Raw genomic sequence first — 18,102 nt, forward strand, 5'->3', positions numbered from 1 at the left:
ATATTGTAATATTTAAATATCTTCTAAATATTTTAATTTATTTTTTATTTCACCATCTATTTTGGAAATGAGCTCCATTAGTGGAATTGGAGACGTAATTGTAACCAATAAAATTATGGGCTACTAATTAACTAATTAACATTATTAAAAGCGAGATTAGTGTGTTAATGAGGCAATAATTAAACAAGTGACAACTTGATCCCGTCCAAGTCTGCATTTAAGAATGCTTTCTTCCAATTCCCCTCCTCTTCTTCGGCATCTCGCTTCAAGCCGAAGCACCATCCCTAGCTACTGGTTTCAGTGTACTTCTTCTTCCTCATCCTCCCATCGATCGCTTGCTACGGGAGAGCGAGAGAGATCAGCACAGATAGTGATTGGCGGAGGCGGCCGTGGCGGAGGAAAGATGGCGGGGGGAGACGATCACTCCTGCTGTGGTGCGAAGTTCTGGGTGTACCTGATAGCTTCCGCGGGATTGGTCATGTTCGCAGGCCTCATGTCCGGCCTCACCCTCGGTCTAATGTCCCTCAGCCTCGTCGACCTCGAGGTCCTCGTCAAGGCAGGACAGCCCAAGGATCGCCGAAACGCCGGTCGGTTCCCGATCCCCCTTTTCCTCCTCCTGCTCCTCTCTAGATTCCGCTTCTCTTGCTGCGTTTCAATTTTCGATAATTATTCTCCCCAGCTAAGATACTTCCCGTAGTCAAGAACCAGCACCTCCTGCTCTGCACGTTGCTCATCGGCAACTCCCTCGCTATGGAGGTCCCCGATAGTGATTTCCCTCTTCCGCTGCCTTATTATGCATTAAAAATTGTTTTTTTTGTTTTCCAAAATCTTTCGTTTTAAAGAAAGTCTCGCTGAATGCTCGCTGTTCAATTCTTATCCAGGCGCTGCCCATATTTCTTGATGCACTCGTTCCGGCATGGGGGGCCATTCTGATCTCGGTTACACTTATCCTGGCTTTCGGCGAGGTAATTGGTCGGGGTTCTTCAATCCGACAATCCCGCTCTGTCTTTTTTGTGCAGTCAATGCCAACGTTTGCAGTTTTAGATTGATTTTGTAAGTAGATTATTGGAGAGACAGAGTTCATGCTGGCTTGTGCATGGTGGTTTTTGCTCAGATAATTCCTCAGGCTGTGTGCTCGCGTTATGGCTTGAGCGTGGGAGCTAAAACTGCGGGAGTTGTCCGCGTGCTTCTTTTGATTTTCTTTCCTGTGGCTTATCCCATCAGCAAGGTAATCATTTGTTGCATTTTCATAATTCTGATTAAATCAAACTCTTAAACATTAGTAAAAGCTCTTTTTTTCGCTTTCCTTAGTATTTCTCCTTTAATATTATATTGTGTGCGTGTAAACCCTGCATTATGTTAATGGAAGGAGATTATTTAATATTTCCCCACTGTTTCCTTTGGATTCATTTCCAACTTTATAGCTTATATTTCATAGTAAAATGTATGATAGCTTTAAAATATTGAATAATAATTGATCCTGCCCGAAATAAGGATGAGGGAACCACCAGTGAGAGGGTTGGTGACAGGTTGGAGGTCTTCGAGGAGAATCTATGCAGCAGTCAAGGAGAGTTAGAATGGAGGCCAAGCCGGAGCTTGGTGCAGCCATTATGACGCTCAAGTCAGCTCTGGTGATTGGAGAAGGAAGGAAGTGTAGGAAGATGTCCTTCAGAGATACCCGAGGCTGAGATCTGAAGCCGAGATGCTGAACTTGAGACAATCTAAGGCGTGTAATCACTTTCCTTAAAGAGTTTATTGCCCCCACTATCTTGCTATACCAGATTATAATGGGCAATTTCTTCTAAGATATAATAGATTCTCAAACAATAAAATAGCAAGTTCTTTAGTTGTTTGCATAAGAATAGAGAATGATTATAATGTTTAATTTGGCCAAGAGCACTTATTTATAGAGTTCTTTCAATTAGTCACAAAAGGACACAACCATTCATTAGCCATGTTGGTTCACAAAAGGACAACCATTCACAATGAAATTGTTGATCACAAAGGGATGTAATTGTTCACATTTTAAATATTATTTACAATGAAAATCGTTGATCACAAAAGGGATGCAACTTTTCAAAATGCAAACACTGTTCACAATGCTAACTAAACCTCAACATTCCCCCACTTAGTTTGCAATGTAACTCCAAACTAACACTTATTGATATCATACATAAAAGAAAGTGATTTTCATCTTAAACTCTCTTATAGGATAAATAAGTCACAAGTCCATGGCAAATGATTGGTGGCTCATTGCTTAAACCAATATTCAACCTGCCTTAAACTTATAACACATATGAACCATCAAACACATTCTCTTATTCACACACTTTTAAGCACGTTTACGAGCCATGTGCTCATCCTAGTTTCATAATCATTTAAAAAACTTTACCCCAAAAGTTGTTAGACACGACATCACTTCTTATGATTATATAGGTGGATATTATCTCAAGTCTTATTAATTAACCTAATAAAACATTTCTGAGATAATTCCATTAAGAACCTAGAAGAGTAACAAAGTATGCACCTTGAACTTGGAATGGTATACATGAACCAGGTGCTCACAATCATTTAAGAACTTGTTTTTACCCTTTAAACCTCTCAATCTAGGAGGTACTAGAAGGAGGTTGGGTTCCCATCATTAAATAACCTTAGATTTAAGGGTTTCAATCCCATTCCGGATGTTGTCAAAGTCACCAAATCTCTTGCTAGAGGTTTGGTGAATAGATCCGCTAAATTCTTATGTGTTCTAACAAACACGATAGAGAGAACATCATTATTAAGCATTTCTCTAATAAATGCATGCCTCAGACTAATATGTCTAGATTTTCCATTGTACACTTTGTTCAATGCTCTAGACATAGTAGCTTCGCTGTCATAATACATAGTTATAAGCGGCATTGACTTAGGCCAAAAATCTATATCAAGTAATAGGTCTCTCAACCACTCAACTTCTTTACAAGCTAAGGATAACGTCACAAACTTAAATTCTATTGTGGAATGAGTTATTAGTATTTGTTTCTTTGAGGCCCAAGAAATAGCTCCAACACCAAGTAAAAAGATAACCACTGGTAGGTTTTTAATCACTTATGCTAGTGATCCAACTAGCAGCCAAAAATCCCTCTAGAACACAAGGAAAATCATTATAGAAAAGGTGTAAATCTCTTGTCCTGTTGAGATAACCAAGCACTATAGTCACTTCTTTCCAATGTTCTTTACTTGGATTCTTTGTATATCTAGCTAGTCTACACATTGCATAAGATATATCAAGTCTTGTACAATCCATAGTATACATGAGACTTCCAATGACACTAGCATATTCAAGTTGTGCTACCGGATTACCATCATGATCACAAACTTTGAGGTTTGGATCAAAAGTTGTACTCACTTCTTTCACATTCAAATGTTGATATTTCTTTAAACTCTTGTCAGCATAGTGAGTTTGAGAAAGAGCAAAACCCCCACTGTCTTTTAACTTTTATCTCTAAGATAGTATCAACTTCACTAAGATCTTTAATTTTAAACTTAGAAGATAGATACTCCTTAGTTTCAACTATATCCTTTGTAGTGCCGCTTACAATTAATATATCATCAACATAGAGACAAATTACAATTCTACTTTTACTAGTGAATTTAGAGTAAATGCACTTATCCACATTATTATATCTAAAACCAATTGAAAGTAGAACACCCTCAAACTTTTCATGCCATTGTTTTGGGGCTTATTTTAGATCATACAAAGATTTTATTAGTTTACACACTGTAATCTCTTTTCCGGGAAGCACAAAACCTCTTCATCTAAATCACCATTTAGAAATATTGTTTTCACATTCATTTGGTGAACATGAAGTTTCAAGATGGAAACTAAAGCTAAAATTGCTCTTATTGAGGTTATTCTAGCTACAGGTGCATATGTATCAAAGTAATCAATTCCTTCCTTTTGTGTAAACCCTTTAGCTACTAACCTATCTTTGTAGGTGAGAATGGTTCCATTGATAGCTAGTTTCTTTCGAAACACCCACTTGCAACCAATAGGCTTGGAGCCTTGTGGTAGATTAACTAGAACCCAAGTGCCATTAGATAGTATTGAGTCCATTTCATCATTTATAGCCTCTTTCCAAAAAAACCAACATCCTAGAGTCTATGGCTTCTTTATAGGTCTTAGGATCTTCCTCTACACTAAACAAAAATGGAATTTTGTTTAGTAGAGAATCCCTAGTACCTTCCACAAGAAACATACTATTTTGTGACTATATGGAATCTGAAGAAAGATGTCATTCTTTCTTTGTCTTTGACTTCTTCTAGGTTCAATAGAGGTGTCAATTTCATTGGTTCTTGACTCTCTAGAAGTTTTTTCATGGAAAGAACTTGATGCACTAGCTGAAGTCATTCCCACTTTTAAGTCCTTAAGGAATTGACTTTCGGAAAATTGCACATCTCTTGATTTCACTATGATATTGTTCTTAATGTCAAGTAATCTATATGCCTTTGAATTTTCAGCATACCCTACTAGCACACTTTTAAGTACTCTAGGTCCAATTTTGTTCTTTTGTTGTCCAGAACTCTATAGTAAGTCACACATCCCCAAACCCTTAAGTATGATAGGTTTGGTTTTCTTCCTTTCCATGACTCATAAGGACACATTTTAGTCCTTAAGGAAGGAACTCTATTTTGGACATGACAAGCAGCCAACAAGGCCTCACCCCACAAATTAGTTGGCAATCTTAAACTTAATAACATGGTATTAACCATATTAGTTAAAGTTCTATTCTTTCTTTCAGCCAAGCCATTTTATTGTGGTGTGTATGGCGCACTAGTTTGGTGCACTATGCCACTTTTTTCACAAAATTTTGAGAATTCATTTGAGAGATATTCACCACCTCTATCACTTCTCAAAATTTTAATCTTTTGGTTTATTTGGTTTTCTACCAGAGCTTTATAGGTCTTAGAAATGTTAAATGTTTCATCCTTTGATTTCATCAAGTACACATAAGTAAATCTTAAAAATTTATCTATGAATGTAATGAAGTATTTATTACCCCCTCTTGTTAGTAAACCATTAAGTTCACATACATCTGAATGAATTAACTCCGGAACTTGATTTGTTTTTTCAACTTTAGGAAAAGACAATCTAGTTATTTTTGCTTGTATACATGTTTTACGCTTATTTGGTGTTCTATGATCACTATAGTTAATTAGTCCATTTTTAGACATAAATTTTAACACTTTATGACTAACATGTCCTAATCTACCATGCCATAAACAATAAGAAGAATCAAGCAAATAAATAGAAAGATTGTTTATTTCATTAATACTCAACTTAAACATACCATTACAAGCATATGCCTTTCCTTAAAAATTATCATTCTTTGACAAGATTGCATTGTTAGACTCTATTACAACCTTCAATCCTTTCTTGTTAAGGATATCTACATAGACAAGATTCTTGATTACACTAGGGACATGAAGCACATTGGTAAGGACCAATTTCTTGCCGAATGTGAATTGAAGATGCACATCACCCTTGCCAAGCACCTTGGCTCTTGCACCATTTGCTATAATCACTTCATGTCCTTCAAGCACTTCATATGTCTTGAATTGATCTTTGTCACTGCACACATGTATGACTGCACCCGAGTCATACCACCAATCCTTTGATGAGGAAGGTGTTACCATGTGGAGTTCGGTTGACACACCAAGTGTAAACATTGCTATAATTATTTCTACACTTTCAATAGCATTAGCACTAGGAGCATTACTAATTTTTTGTTTCAGTTTGGCCCTACATTCATCCTTGTAATGCCCCTTTTTGCCACAATTATAACAAACTCTACTATTCTTCTTCTTGTCACTAGAAAAGGTATTTTCAAGTTTCTTTCTTTTATTAAATTTATTCTCCTCAACTAAATTCACTCTAGTATTACTTTCCTTTTCTTTCTTATACAAGATCCTAGCACCTTCTTTAATTCTAAGGTGTTTCAACACATTAGATATGGTCAAAATTTTAGAAGTATAAAGTAATTTATTTTGACAATCATTCCATGAAGATGACAACTTAGCAATTATAGCACCTACTTGCATAGATTCTGAAATTTCTACTCCATAGTCTTTAAGTTTTGAAACTATCACTTGCAAGTTATGAATTTGATCCATTAGGGGAGAATTATCATCTAGCTTAAACTCAAAATATTTTTTAACAAGAAACTTGATTCTTGTTTTTGAGTCGCATATTTACGCTCCAAAGTTGTCTAGATCTCTCTTGGATTCTTCATCGTCGTGAACAAATCATAGAGCGTGTCCGAAAGTGTGTTGAGGATGTGACCACTGCACAACACTTCATTCTCCTCCCACTTGGCCTGTTGCTTCCTTAATTCTTCTGAATCATCATTAGTGGGTGGTGGAATTGCAAGAAGATCAAGGTTGAGCACGTAAGCGACCTTCAATGCGGTGAGAAAGAATGTCAAGTTGTTTTTCCACCGGTTGAAGTTTGTTCCGGTCCCATCAAACCTATCTAGTTTGACAAAGTCTTGATTCATAACCTTGATGGCAAATTCTTGAGTGGACTCCATGGTTATGAAGAAATAAACTCTTTAAGATTGTAGGAAGATGTCCTTCAGAGAGGCTTTGGAATAGACCCGAGGCTGAGACCTGAAGTCGAGATGCTGAGCCTGAGGCAATCTAAGGCGTGTAATCACTTTCCTTAAAGAGTTTATTACCCCACTATCTTGCTAGACTGGATCATAATGGGCAATCTCTTCTAGGATACAATAGATTCTTAAACAACAAAGTAGCAAGTTCTTTGGTTGTTTGCATAAGAATAGAGAATGATTATAATGTTTAATTTGGCCAAGAGCACTTATTTATAGAGTTCTTTCAATTAGTCATAATAGGATACAACCATCTATTAGCCATGTTGGACCGGCTAACGTGGAAGATAAAGTTTAGCGGGGTATCTTAGTTCGTCAAGCGGACCATGCAGTGCTGAGTGGACCAGGTATTGCCGAATGGGCCTGTTACGGTTGAGCGGATGGTGATAGCTATATGGATAAGTAAGCCAGGCTCTGCCCCTCGCTGGGTTAAATGACCCTCCAATAATGAAGAGAAATAAACAACAGCTGGTCTCACCGATCGGACTTTTGTGTCCGGTCTGAGCGGGATAACCGTGGACAGTCAGGAAGCAAGGAAAGTGACAAAGTCGGCAGGTCCTGAGAACATCATCGAGCAGAGGCAGCCTAGCCGAGCAGACCCCGAATGACTGTGCATAACCCCATCAAGTATCTTGTCATATTCTTTTGGGAGTTTGTACCGCTGACAGCAGCAGACAATCGTATGTTAGAAGCTTCCAGGCTGTCACGTCAGAAGATTGCATGGCTGCTTAAGGTATGGTGGCAGAGATACTTTTTGACCTATCTATTCCTAGGACATGTGCCTACGCCTTGAGATGCTTGCACGAGCACCATGTTAACACTATAAAAGTGGGTTCCTAGCTAAGGGAAAAGTATGCACAACTTCGTCTTCTACATCTACTTGCTACAGTTCCCATTTCTTGAGATCACTGGACACTGACTTGAGTGTTGGAGGGCCAACGCCAGGAACCCCTTCTCGGCTCAACACTGATGTTTGTTGTCTTGCAGAGCTACGTGTAGTCTTCGCCGCGTCAACCGTATAGCTACATCCCCAGCTTACCATCTTAGCTGGTTTTGGACAGAATCATATTTGGCGCCGTCTGTGGGAAGCTCACCTGAATTTAAAGTGTTGAGATAGAGGATGTTGGACGACTCACCATGGTGACGTTGATGCAAGAGGAGCTCGACATGCTAGTGCAAGTGCGAGCAGCGAAAATGTTGGAGCAGCAGCAGGCATTAGCTGGTCGCCAAGTAAATGAACCCGCAGCATTAACAATAGGCCAATAAGCCGATTATAGAGACCAAGTGGGAAATGCCACCCCTCGTCTACCGGATCAAAACCGTTGGTCACAAAGGGATCCAATTGTTCACATTTTAAACATTGTTTACAATGAAAACCATTGATCACAAAAGGGATACAACTTTTCAAAATGCACACACCGTTCACAACGCAAACTAAACCTCAACAGGAAGAGAAAGTATGATGAAAGTACAGAACAAGTGATTGGAATTAAGTGTGCATACTTGTGCCCGCGGGAGCAAATTCTCTTTTATACCTTTTTCCTTGCGGAGAAGGAGGAAGCCACGTCCTATAGTTCCCCCATGTTCAGGTCAAGGGAAACCACCTTATGGTTGTGGTGATACCATGTCGCTCCATGTTCGCCACTTGCTTGAGTAACCGCCTCCTCCATATGTAGGCTATGAGTGATCAGGAGCTCTGAGTCGGGCATCGAGTTGCCTTGGTCTTGGGGCCAGGAGTGGGGGGCCGAGTAGCCTTGGTCCCGGAGTCAGGAGTCGTGCATCGAGTAGCCTTGATCTTGGAGTCAGGTCAAGTCTAACCTGGTGTGGGTGTGACTCGAAGGGTCTGAACTCGGGTCTTGCTTTGATCAGGCTAGGCTTTGTATGACCTCTGACTTACCGCGCAGCTTGACCTTTGACTTCCCTGTGCCCCGTGGGGCCAAACTATCTCTCCCATATCAATAATTATTCCCTGATTTTCTAATTTTACACAATAATTTGACTTCTTTCTCAATGGTTGGTTATCCAATTTGTTATTTTGAATTGTACAATTTAGCAACTAATCATTGGTATGGACAGTTGTGGTTTATATCAAGAAGACAACACCTGTGTTTTCTGATAAATTCATCCTGTAATTTCTTTTCAGGGTTAAAATTTCTTCTGTTTCAGAGGTAAAACAGGTCTGTTCCAGAGTTAAAATAGGTCCAACCTGTCTGTGAATAAACAAAATGATCGCATTGATATTCTGAAAGTCTTAGCTGCAAATGTTATTGCGTTAATAAATAGTGAATAGAAGCTGAAAACAAAAGAAAAGTAATAAAAATGAATAGATATTTTCCATAGTGTCCCTAGTATTAGGCAGTGAACTGTATGATCAATAAATTTGGAATGTTGTACATGTACAAAGGATGCTACTGCTAGAATTTAGAAACTGGTGAAAAGACCACATTACTTATTGCAGTTCAGCAGTTCTGATTTTGGTGAAATCGTTTATTTATTGCAATTCTTACATTCTATATTGTGAAGGGGAGCCTTGGCGCAATAGTAAAGTTGTTGCCGTGTGACATTCTTGTCATGGGTTCAAGTTGTAGAAACAACCTCTTGTGATACAAGGTAAGGCTGCATACAATAGATTTAATGGGGTCCGACCTTTTCTCGGGATTCCGCATTGACAGGAGTTTGTGCATCGGACTGCCCTTACATTGTATACCCTATATTAGCTATTCTATACATTCTATACAATTAATCACCTATATTGGTACAAAACTGATTCTTTTCCATTGGGATACTCATGCTTTGCTATGACTTTCTTGTTTCAACCCAGTTGTTAGATTGTAGGCTGGAACAATCTACAAGAATAACCAATCTTTACCACACATGCAGACATTAAAAAAAAAAAAAAGGTAGTCCGATGCACAAAGTTCCCGCCATGCGGGGTCTCGGGGAAGGATCCATTGTACGCAGCCTTACTCTACTTTTTGCAAGAGGCTGTTTCTAGGATTCGAACCCGTCACCTTTTCGTCATATGGCAACAACTTTACTGTTGCGCCAAAGCTCCCCTTCACCACACATGCAGACATTGTAAAATTATATTATATTAGTAAACTAGTATAATGCAATTCAACCTAAAATATATTGCATGTCTTAATCTTTTTGATATTTTCTTGGCCTTGTCTTCTATCTGGTTGATTTGTTTTGTTTTTACTGTGTTTTATGTAGTTATTAGATTGGATATTGGGTAAGGGGCATTTTGCACTTATGAGAAGGGCTGAACTGAAGACACTAGTTGATATGCATGGAAATGAGGTAAGCTTTGAGTTATTGGTTATCACTGTTTAGATGGTTGTTTGTTAAAAATATGAAGATCTTTGCCCACATTCTGAACCACATATGATTTCTACAATCACATATGGCTCGGGTTGGCTATCCTACTGTATAATATAACTGTCTCAAATCTTTGAATTCTCAAAGAGTTGTCTCATACACAGCATCACCATTTAAATTGGTGAGCACATCCTGGCATTCTGCATATGCGCGCGCACACACACACAAAGAAAAGAAAAAAAGAGAGTAATGAAACTAAGAAGATGTTGAAAACAAGTAGGTATTATGTCATTGTTAATTGCAGTAGTCCTCCAAGTATAAAAAAGATCCATTCATGAGAGTTACATTTACTATTTCAGTGTCGTGAAAAAAGAATTTGCTTCCATTTTGAAGTATTTAAGCTTCTTGACTTTGGTTTACTTGCTTTTGTAGTTTAGCAGATGGATATGTCATTTTAATGGGTCTAAATTCTGGACTAATGATTGCACAAAAGTTGTAGAAAGACTTATTATTTTCTTCTTGGTTCTTAGGCAGGTAAGGGTGGTGAATTAACTCATGATGAAACAACTATTATCACTGGTGCTTTGGAGTTGACTCAAAAGACTGCTAAAGATGCCATGACACCAATATCAGATACCTTTTCACTTGACATAAATTATAAACTCGACATGTATGTTGCATTAGTTATTGAAGTCCCTTGACATTCCCTAGTGTTAATCTTTATCTATTTTCAGGCACACTCTAGGTTTAATCATGACCAAAGGGCATAGTCGTGTACCAATTTACTCTGGTAGCCCAACAAACATTATTGGCCTCATCTTGGTAATTTTATTAGACATCTTTTATATTCTTGTGTTGTTTTTGGTTTGGGATATATCCATCATCGCTTCTGAATTTTAATGACAAATAGCAAAGCATAATAAATAATCATTCATCTGAAGAAACTTTATTTATTAACCAATATATCACACAGTTGTGTTCTAATAAAAAACATTGTTTGTACAAGGAAAGGCAAATACTATAATTTGTTCATTGTTGTCTTCAGAATTTTGTCCATATTAAAAGAGTTTAATAGTTATATTTCTCCAAAAACTAGTTGAATCTGCAATGGGGCACTTACTCACTACTAAAATTTTATGTACAATAAAGCAGAAGTTCCTATAAAGGGAACTAATTAAACTTTAAAGATTAGGAGTTTCATAATTCTTACTTTCTTATGCACGCTGAACTTAAAAGGGCAAAACAGTCATTATTCCTGGGCTCTTGGGAATATTATATACTTAGGTGTTAATGAATATTTCCTGCATTTGTATAAAAACCATGTATCTGTTTAAACAAATGGAAAGTGGGTTTGGAGGGAACAGAAGATGGCTAAGTTTGGCCCAGGAAGTAGACAAATGAGAAACAAGACAATATAATGAAAATCATAAAATGAACCACAAAATTTTCCTCTCTTTTGCAAGTTTGAGCTATTATCCAAATCAGAATTGTGGGTCTCTTGTCTCTGTTAATCTGCTCAAGATCCTCCAATTTACATATATCTAGTTGTTCTCAGGTTAAAAATTTGATTACTTGCCGACCTGAAGATGAAGTTCCTATAAGAAATGTTACTATACGATGGATTCCCAGGTATGATCTGACCTTTGTATGCAGATATATTATGAAGATAAAATTATAAAAATATCTTCTGATCCAATATATGCTTGAATACTCAAAGTCATTAAAGTACTAAAGCATAGATTCATCAATGGTTTGCTTTCTTACACTCATCTACACAAAAAACAATGCAAAGAGTTGGGCTAACAATACAGATGAACATAATAAAGATAAAAAAATGCAAGCTAACAGAGACTAAAAGGTTGATTCTTTTAATCATGTGTCCAAAAGGAGAAATTATGAGCTGTGAACTACAAAGAACCATGTTATGTATGAGATAAGGAGATGTTGCATATCAATCGGGAGCAATTATTTGGTCTCTTGTTATTTTGACTTTTGAGATATACATGGATCATTTTTTTTAATCTGGTTCCTTTTTTAATGACTCATGGTGCTTTTTGATCTGTGTGTGTACAACAACCAAGTCTTATCCTACTCTTTGTATATACTAAAAGTTTTTTTTTTTTAGTAAATTTTGTATAGTCATGTAAGATCAAAGTACTATAACTTACTATAGTAGGCTCACATAAAACGGTTGGCATTCATCATATTAGAACGTATTCTCACATAAAAATAATATTTGATATTTCATGTTATTTACCTGTAGTGTCTGTACATGGAGCACTCCTGCTACTGAAAGCAAAGCAAGCAGTGAGCACAAATGTTTAATATAGTGTAAAGTGAGAAACAAGAAATCTCAAACAAAAAAAGGAAAAGAAATCAAAACACATTAAATTTCATTCTAATCCACATTTTACATGTACTTGATGTTATCCTCTACTCTACAGTCCCAGACTGCAGAGGATGGCTGCATCTTCTGCTAGGAGATGTGCAATATGAATTGAGCCTTCAGCTTTAGATATGCTTAGAGATGGTGAAGGGTGAAGAATGAAGAGGAAAGTGGCGAAGAGAGGGAAAATATACTTTTAACTAGATTAGAACTAGAGTAGGTTTAGAGGGGAAGAGATGTTAACAGGGAAAAATATTGTACTGGCCTTGTAAGTTTTAGAATGACATATTATAGAGTACATATATCTAAAAGAACTGGTGTTGAACTGGTTGGACTGGTCAAATGGGAGACTAGCAAGATCACCATTTTTTGACTCGTCTGGGCTTTTTAAAACCTTGTCAGGTGACACTGCATCTCGAGCTTTGATCAAGGTATGTGCCTTGCCGCCTTCTTCTATTATGCACCTAGGTGAACTCTTGTCACCTCAAATTTTAATGGCACACAAGGGGTGGGGCCTACTGCCCTAGCACCTAGGTGCCTCTTTTCAAAACACTGTTTTATGAGGTCATCAGATTGCATTTTCACAGACAAAATTTGATATTAATTTTTAGAAACAGCTATGGTTGACCTAGCAAGGTTTTAAAGATTAGTTAGACAACTGTGAGAACCTTACTGTGTTGGCTTTAAGAGTATAGCAGGTAAGGGGGCTTATTTTTGGTTACATTAGATGCAAAATAGCAATTAGATCTAGAAATATAACTATATTACGTGTAGTAACAAAACCTTTGTACAATAACTAACTAAATTTTCTTTGCATTTCCTGTCAAATGCATTACATGATATAGGATCACATGTTTCAAAATGGCGTTCACAGTAATTCATGTAGATAATTCTTATGTGCATTGCTGCCACTCTTTCTTTTTCTGTTCCTGGATTCTTTCTTCTACTGTGATGCTTCAGAATTTGTAAAACTAAATTGGCTTTGCCAGGGTGTTCGAGGATGATCCTCTCTATGACATACTGAATCAATTCCAGCAAGGACATAGTCACATGGCTGTGGTTGTTAAGCGTATAAAAGATAATGGTATGCCAACAGAGAAGAACAAAACAACTATGCAAGAGAACATAATGGATCAGAGCAGGAATCACAATGATGTCCATGGTATCCCCAAAAAACTATAGCGCTGTCTTATTTTTTGTTAATGTGATGAATTTACACCAGAAAATTGTCCATCAAATTACTTGAATGTAATGGGAACTTGTAATTTGTATACTTTGAGGTAGTGATTTCTCATTTTACAGGCAACGAATCCCAATCAGTTATTTCTGATCCTTTGAATAGCACTGCCAATGCATCCCCTGTGAATAATAATATTCAGCAATTTCATAGTCCTGTTAAGAGAAGTAACATGGAGAAACGTGGGGATGCACGCTTACAGGGCAAGAAATCTGAACGAGGACGGCATGCCAATATTCTTGATGTCAATGCAGACACTCTTCCAAGCTATTCATTAGATGAAGAAGTAGTTGGAATTATAACAATGGAAGATGTTATGGAGGAATTGCTACAGGTGGATAATCTTATGGTCAAAATACTTGTCCAACAATTTTCTAAGTTAACTCCTTTTCTTATTCACTAAATATATTTTCCATTTTCTAAACTGCATAGTTCTTGTACTTATTTGTCTGCAAGATTCCTGAAAACTGAGTGTTTTTATTTTCCTTGGAGTCGTGAATAATTTGTCCTCGTCTTGAATCAGTATGTCAAATTCTCAATGGATCTCTGGTATGTAGAGATCCATCCATGTCATACTCACCGCATCATTTGTGTTATATAATTGTACTTCATACACATAAATCTAAAGTCTTTAATGTATAGATATAAAGCCTTAAGAAAGTATTATTTACCGTGTTTATGAAAATATCAGAAAAGTTACTTGTACCTGATCAGCTATCCTTCATTATTTAGATCTGTTCATTGTTACTTCCTCTTTGATGATACAAGTACTTTAATCATTGTGTTTATAGTTTCTGATGAGTAGATCATTAAATGCCAGATAAGTAAGGTATCACTCTTTGATCAAGCCGACAATCCAGCATTAGCTAATCATTGACATATCAACGAATGTAGTTTGTTATGAACAGTTTATTGCTTTTCTTTTGTTCTTTGAGAAAAATAAGTTTGATTTTCAAGATGCTGCATCCTGAAGCACTTGATGCCTGTAGTGAATGTCAAAAGTGACAATTGAAAGCAAGTTTTATGGCTCAATGAGCGAGTCCTACACTACTTGCTATTACTTGACAAATAATACATAACTTTTAACTAAAAAAAGTAGAAAAAATCTCCTTTGTTCGACGATATTTCATTTATATTTTTTTCTGCCTTTATTGCTTACCAATTTCTATGCTATTGATTTGCAATATGATCGTGCAGACCTGTTTTTATGCCATACTTATTTGATATCAACAAAATCCACCAGTAACAATTGACATCCAGTCTTATTTTGATTTTGCAAAATTCTTTATACTTGGATAATTTTGGCATATCCTTCATATCATACGTCACATCTGACATCTGCCTTTGTTTTCTAGGAAGAAATATTGGATGAGACCGATGAGTATGTTGATGTTCACAACAAGTACGTCCATGAGTCCATGCATTCTGTATGTTATTGTTTTTCAGGTAGCCATAAGTAGATTTATTTAATCAAATATTTTGCAGGATTAAGATAAATATGCTACCAACAAGAAGGTCTTCACCAAGATCATCTGGAATCGTATCCATTTCTCAGTTCCCTCGTCGAACTCCAACAGCATCTCCTCTATCTCCATGTCATGAATCTTCTGTGCTACGTTCATCTGTTCCTCAGCATGCTCAAGCATCCATTCCATCACCAACCACACTGACTTCGGGAAAATCGTTACCAAGTTCACCTTTTCATCATACAAGTCCTGGCCAGAGCTCACCTGCTGCATATCGAGTAAGTAAATAAAAAGATTTCCCTTCTGAACCAAGGACCATTTATCATGTATCAAACTATCTTTGGATAGCATTCTTAGTGGTATGCACTCTTCATAGTGTTGGGGTTGCAAGGTTGCAAATATAGTCCCACATTGGAAAGATCATGGAGTTATAAGAGAAAAGATATCTCTATTGACATAAGGCCTTTTGGGTAGAGCCCAAGAGCAAAACATGAGGGCTTAGGCCCAAAGTGGACAATATTATACCATTGTGGAGATATTTAATTTTTTTTCGATCCTACAATTGGTATTAGAGCCCGGGCTGTTAGAAGGTTTAACCGCCGACTGTGCACAAGAGCTATGGTCTGATTGAGCCATGTGAGTACAATATTGACCTCGAACAAAGAAAGTGGGGGGGTCCTATGTTTAGATCAAGAGGACCAGACATCAGGCAGGAAGTCCTTTGTTTGAGGGGGGGATTATTTAGATCAAGAGACCTTTTGGGTAGAGGCCAAAAGCAAAACCATGAGAGCTTAGGTCCAAAGTGGACAATATCATACCATTGTGGAGATATCTAAATTCTTTTCGATCCTACACATAGTTCTTGTGTTCAGTTGAGGTCTTTTGGCGCAGTGATAAAGTTAACCCATATTATGGTATTAGTATCTCTTCTATTTTAGCGATGGTTTAGTTGGATCTAATTATTAGCCTTTTCTGGAATCTGCTTTCTCTTTGCCATTGATGCTTTATTGGCAAGTATCTGTAGACAAATCTGCTAAATGTTTGTGTTTTGCATTTAGCAAAGTTTATACAACACTATGCCTTCATTTCATGTATTGGAATCATATTATGCCTAAATGAAATAATTAGACTGCCAGCTTGTGTAGCAACCTGTACCTTCTAACTCTGATGATTCTAATGTGTATCGAAATTCAAATGGTTGAAATCAAAGAGCGAGTCTAATCTAAAATGTCAAGGCACTCAAGTGGAGATCTCTTATAATCCTCATTTGGAGATATGGAATTACGAAGTAGAGCTTATCCTTTCATTTTCTGAGAAAATCTCACAGTTGAGCCTGATTCCTTATTGTTTCTTTTCTGAAATATACGATAGGTATCACAATCCCTCACGTTGTATAACTATCTCAAACTTTCTTTTACTGGCCTTCGACGGAGACACCTTTGCCTTCAAAATCGTTTCCTCAACTTTATAATTTACCAATGATGTTTTTTACACTATTAGTTCTGCTCATTGACTAACCGTTATCTTGTCAGGTATCAAGAAAATCTTACGAGAAGCTTGACAAAAATGGAGAGAGCAATGTGTGATAGTCCATTGGGCAAACCACAAGGTAAATCAGCATACTACTCTGCTGAAACTACTATCTCGTACCACAAAATTCTAAATTTTTGTTCATGAACCCAACTGTTTAATCACTTGTATCTTGTATATTAGTTGGAAAAGTTACTATTTTTCATAGGTATTCTGTGGTATGTGTTTTAAAGCTGCATCAATAAGTCGTATTTCTAAAGAGATTTGTCTTACTACAACTGACAGTTGATTCTCTCTCTTTTATTGTACAAATTTCCTTGAAATCTATAGTGCCTTATTTTGTTGTGAGCAGTACCTTGGCTTTTGCCCATGAATGTCGATTTAACGACAATCTAAATGTGATGTATGGTAGGATTTATCAAACTGTTCTTTCGGGTACTTATTTCTATGGTAGGATTTAGGATGGCACACCTCTAACTGTGAAGTATGATCGCATCGATGCAGACTTATATCTTTAATTTCACTCTATATTGGCATGCGATAGATAGTCAAGTTTGGCTAAATTGTTAGTGAGTTTGCATTTGACTCGTATGACAATCCATTGTATTCGCTCTACTCCAACTATGAGACTATTTCTCTAAAGGCTCTGAGTTGGAGTTAAGAGGTTTGAAAGATCAAGCTATGTTGTATTAGTGCAAGGAAAGTGTCTTCTTGAAAGAAAAAAAACCTCTTTCAATCTTTTAACCACTTGACTTTCTATCTTTTAACCACTTGACTATTGACTATAAGTTGATCTTATGATTTATTTTTTTTCATATAATATAATATAAGGACGGACTGTGAGAGACATCTGAAATGAGTATAATCATTTTTTTCACTATAACAGATAAGTATCTTCTTAGTTTCTCAAATTTCTAATGATCAAGTCTTAATTTTTGTAAATTAATAGATGAATTAGTAACATGATTAGTATGTATAAAATTGAATATCAAGTGTCAATTAAAAAAACAAAGGCAATTTAAACTATCAATAATTATAAAAATTTAGAAAAGTTATAAATTTTAAAATATTAATATAAAATATATATATTTTAAAAAATATAGAGATTAATGTGATATAAAATCTATATATCTAAGAGTAAATTATTTTTTTAAAGTAAAATACTAAAAAAAAAAAATGAAAATTTTGGTTAAAATGACAATGTAGCATGTTGGATGGTATTCTTTTCTTGGAAGTCATTAAAATTTAATATATTTTTTAAATGAGTAAACAATTTAAAAATAATTACTACGAGCTATTTTTGATTTAAATTTTGAATTCAAATACATTAATGCACTCTACAAGTCATAAGACTCCACTTGTATATTTAATAGTTTTAGTCAAATGACTCAAAAACAATTATTTGATAGTTTTATATAAATTTTAAATTAAAATAGAAAACGATTATAATTATTTTGAATATATATATATATATATATATATATATATATATATATATATATATATATATATATA

At 36.2% G+C, this 18,102-nt stretch overlaps 1 protein-coding gene across 1 annotated transcript; it reads left to right on the top strand.

Annotated features, from left to right (window-relative positions):
• The first annotated feature begins 240 nt into the window (after positions 1-240).
• On the top strand, positions 241-16,941 carry LOC122005914 (DUF21 domain-containing protein At2g14520-like). Its single transcript, XM_042561163.1, has 13 exons — positions 241-587; positions 680-756; positions 882-965; positions 1,115-1,228; positions 9,864-9,950; positions 10,499-10,638; positions 10,703-10,790; positions 11,524-11,597; positions 13,344-13,516; positions 13,657-13,925; positions 14,947-14,993; positions 15,077-15,335; positions 16,590-16,941. The coding sequence occupies exons 1-13, from the start codon at positions 404-406 to the stop codon at positions 16,641-16,643; spliced, it is 1,650 nt and encodes a 549-aa protein (XP_042417097.1). The 5' UTR covers positions 241-403; the 3' UTR covers positions 16,644-16,941.
• Positions 16,942-18,102: the final 1,161 nt, after the last annotated feature.

Source organism: Zingiber officinale, chromosome 7B (genome assembly GCF_018446385.1).
Source record: "Zingiber officinale cultivar Zhangliang chromosome 7B, Zo_v1.1, whole genome shotgun sequence".
Taxonomy (NCBI): domain Eukaryota; kingdom Viridiplantae; phylum Streptophyta; class Magnoliopsida; order Zingiberales; family Zingiberaceae; genus Zingiber; species Zingiber officinale.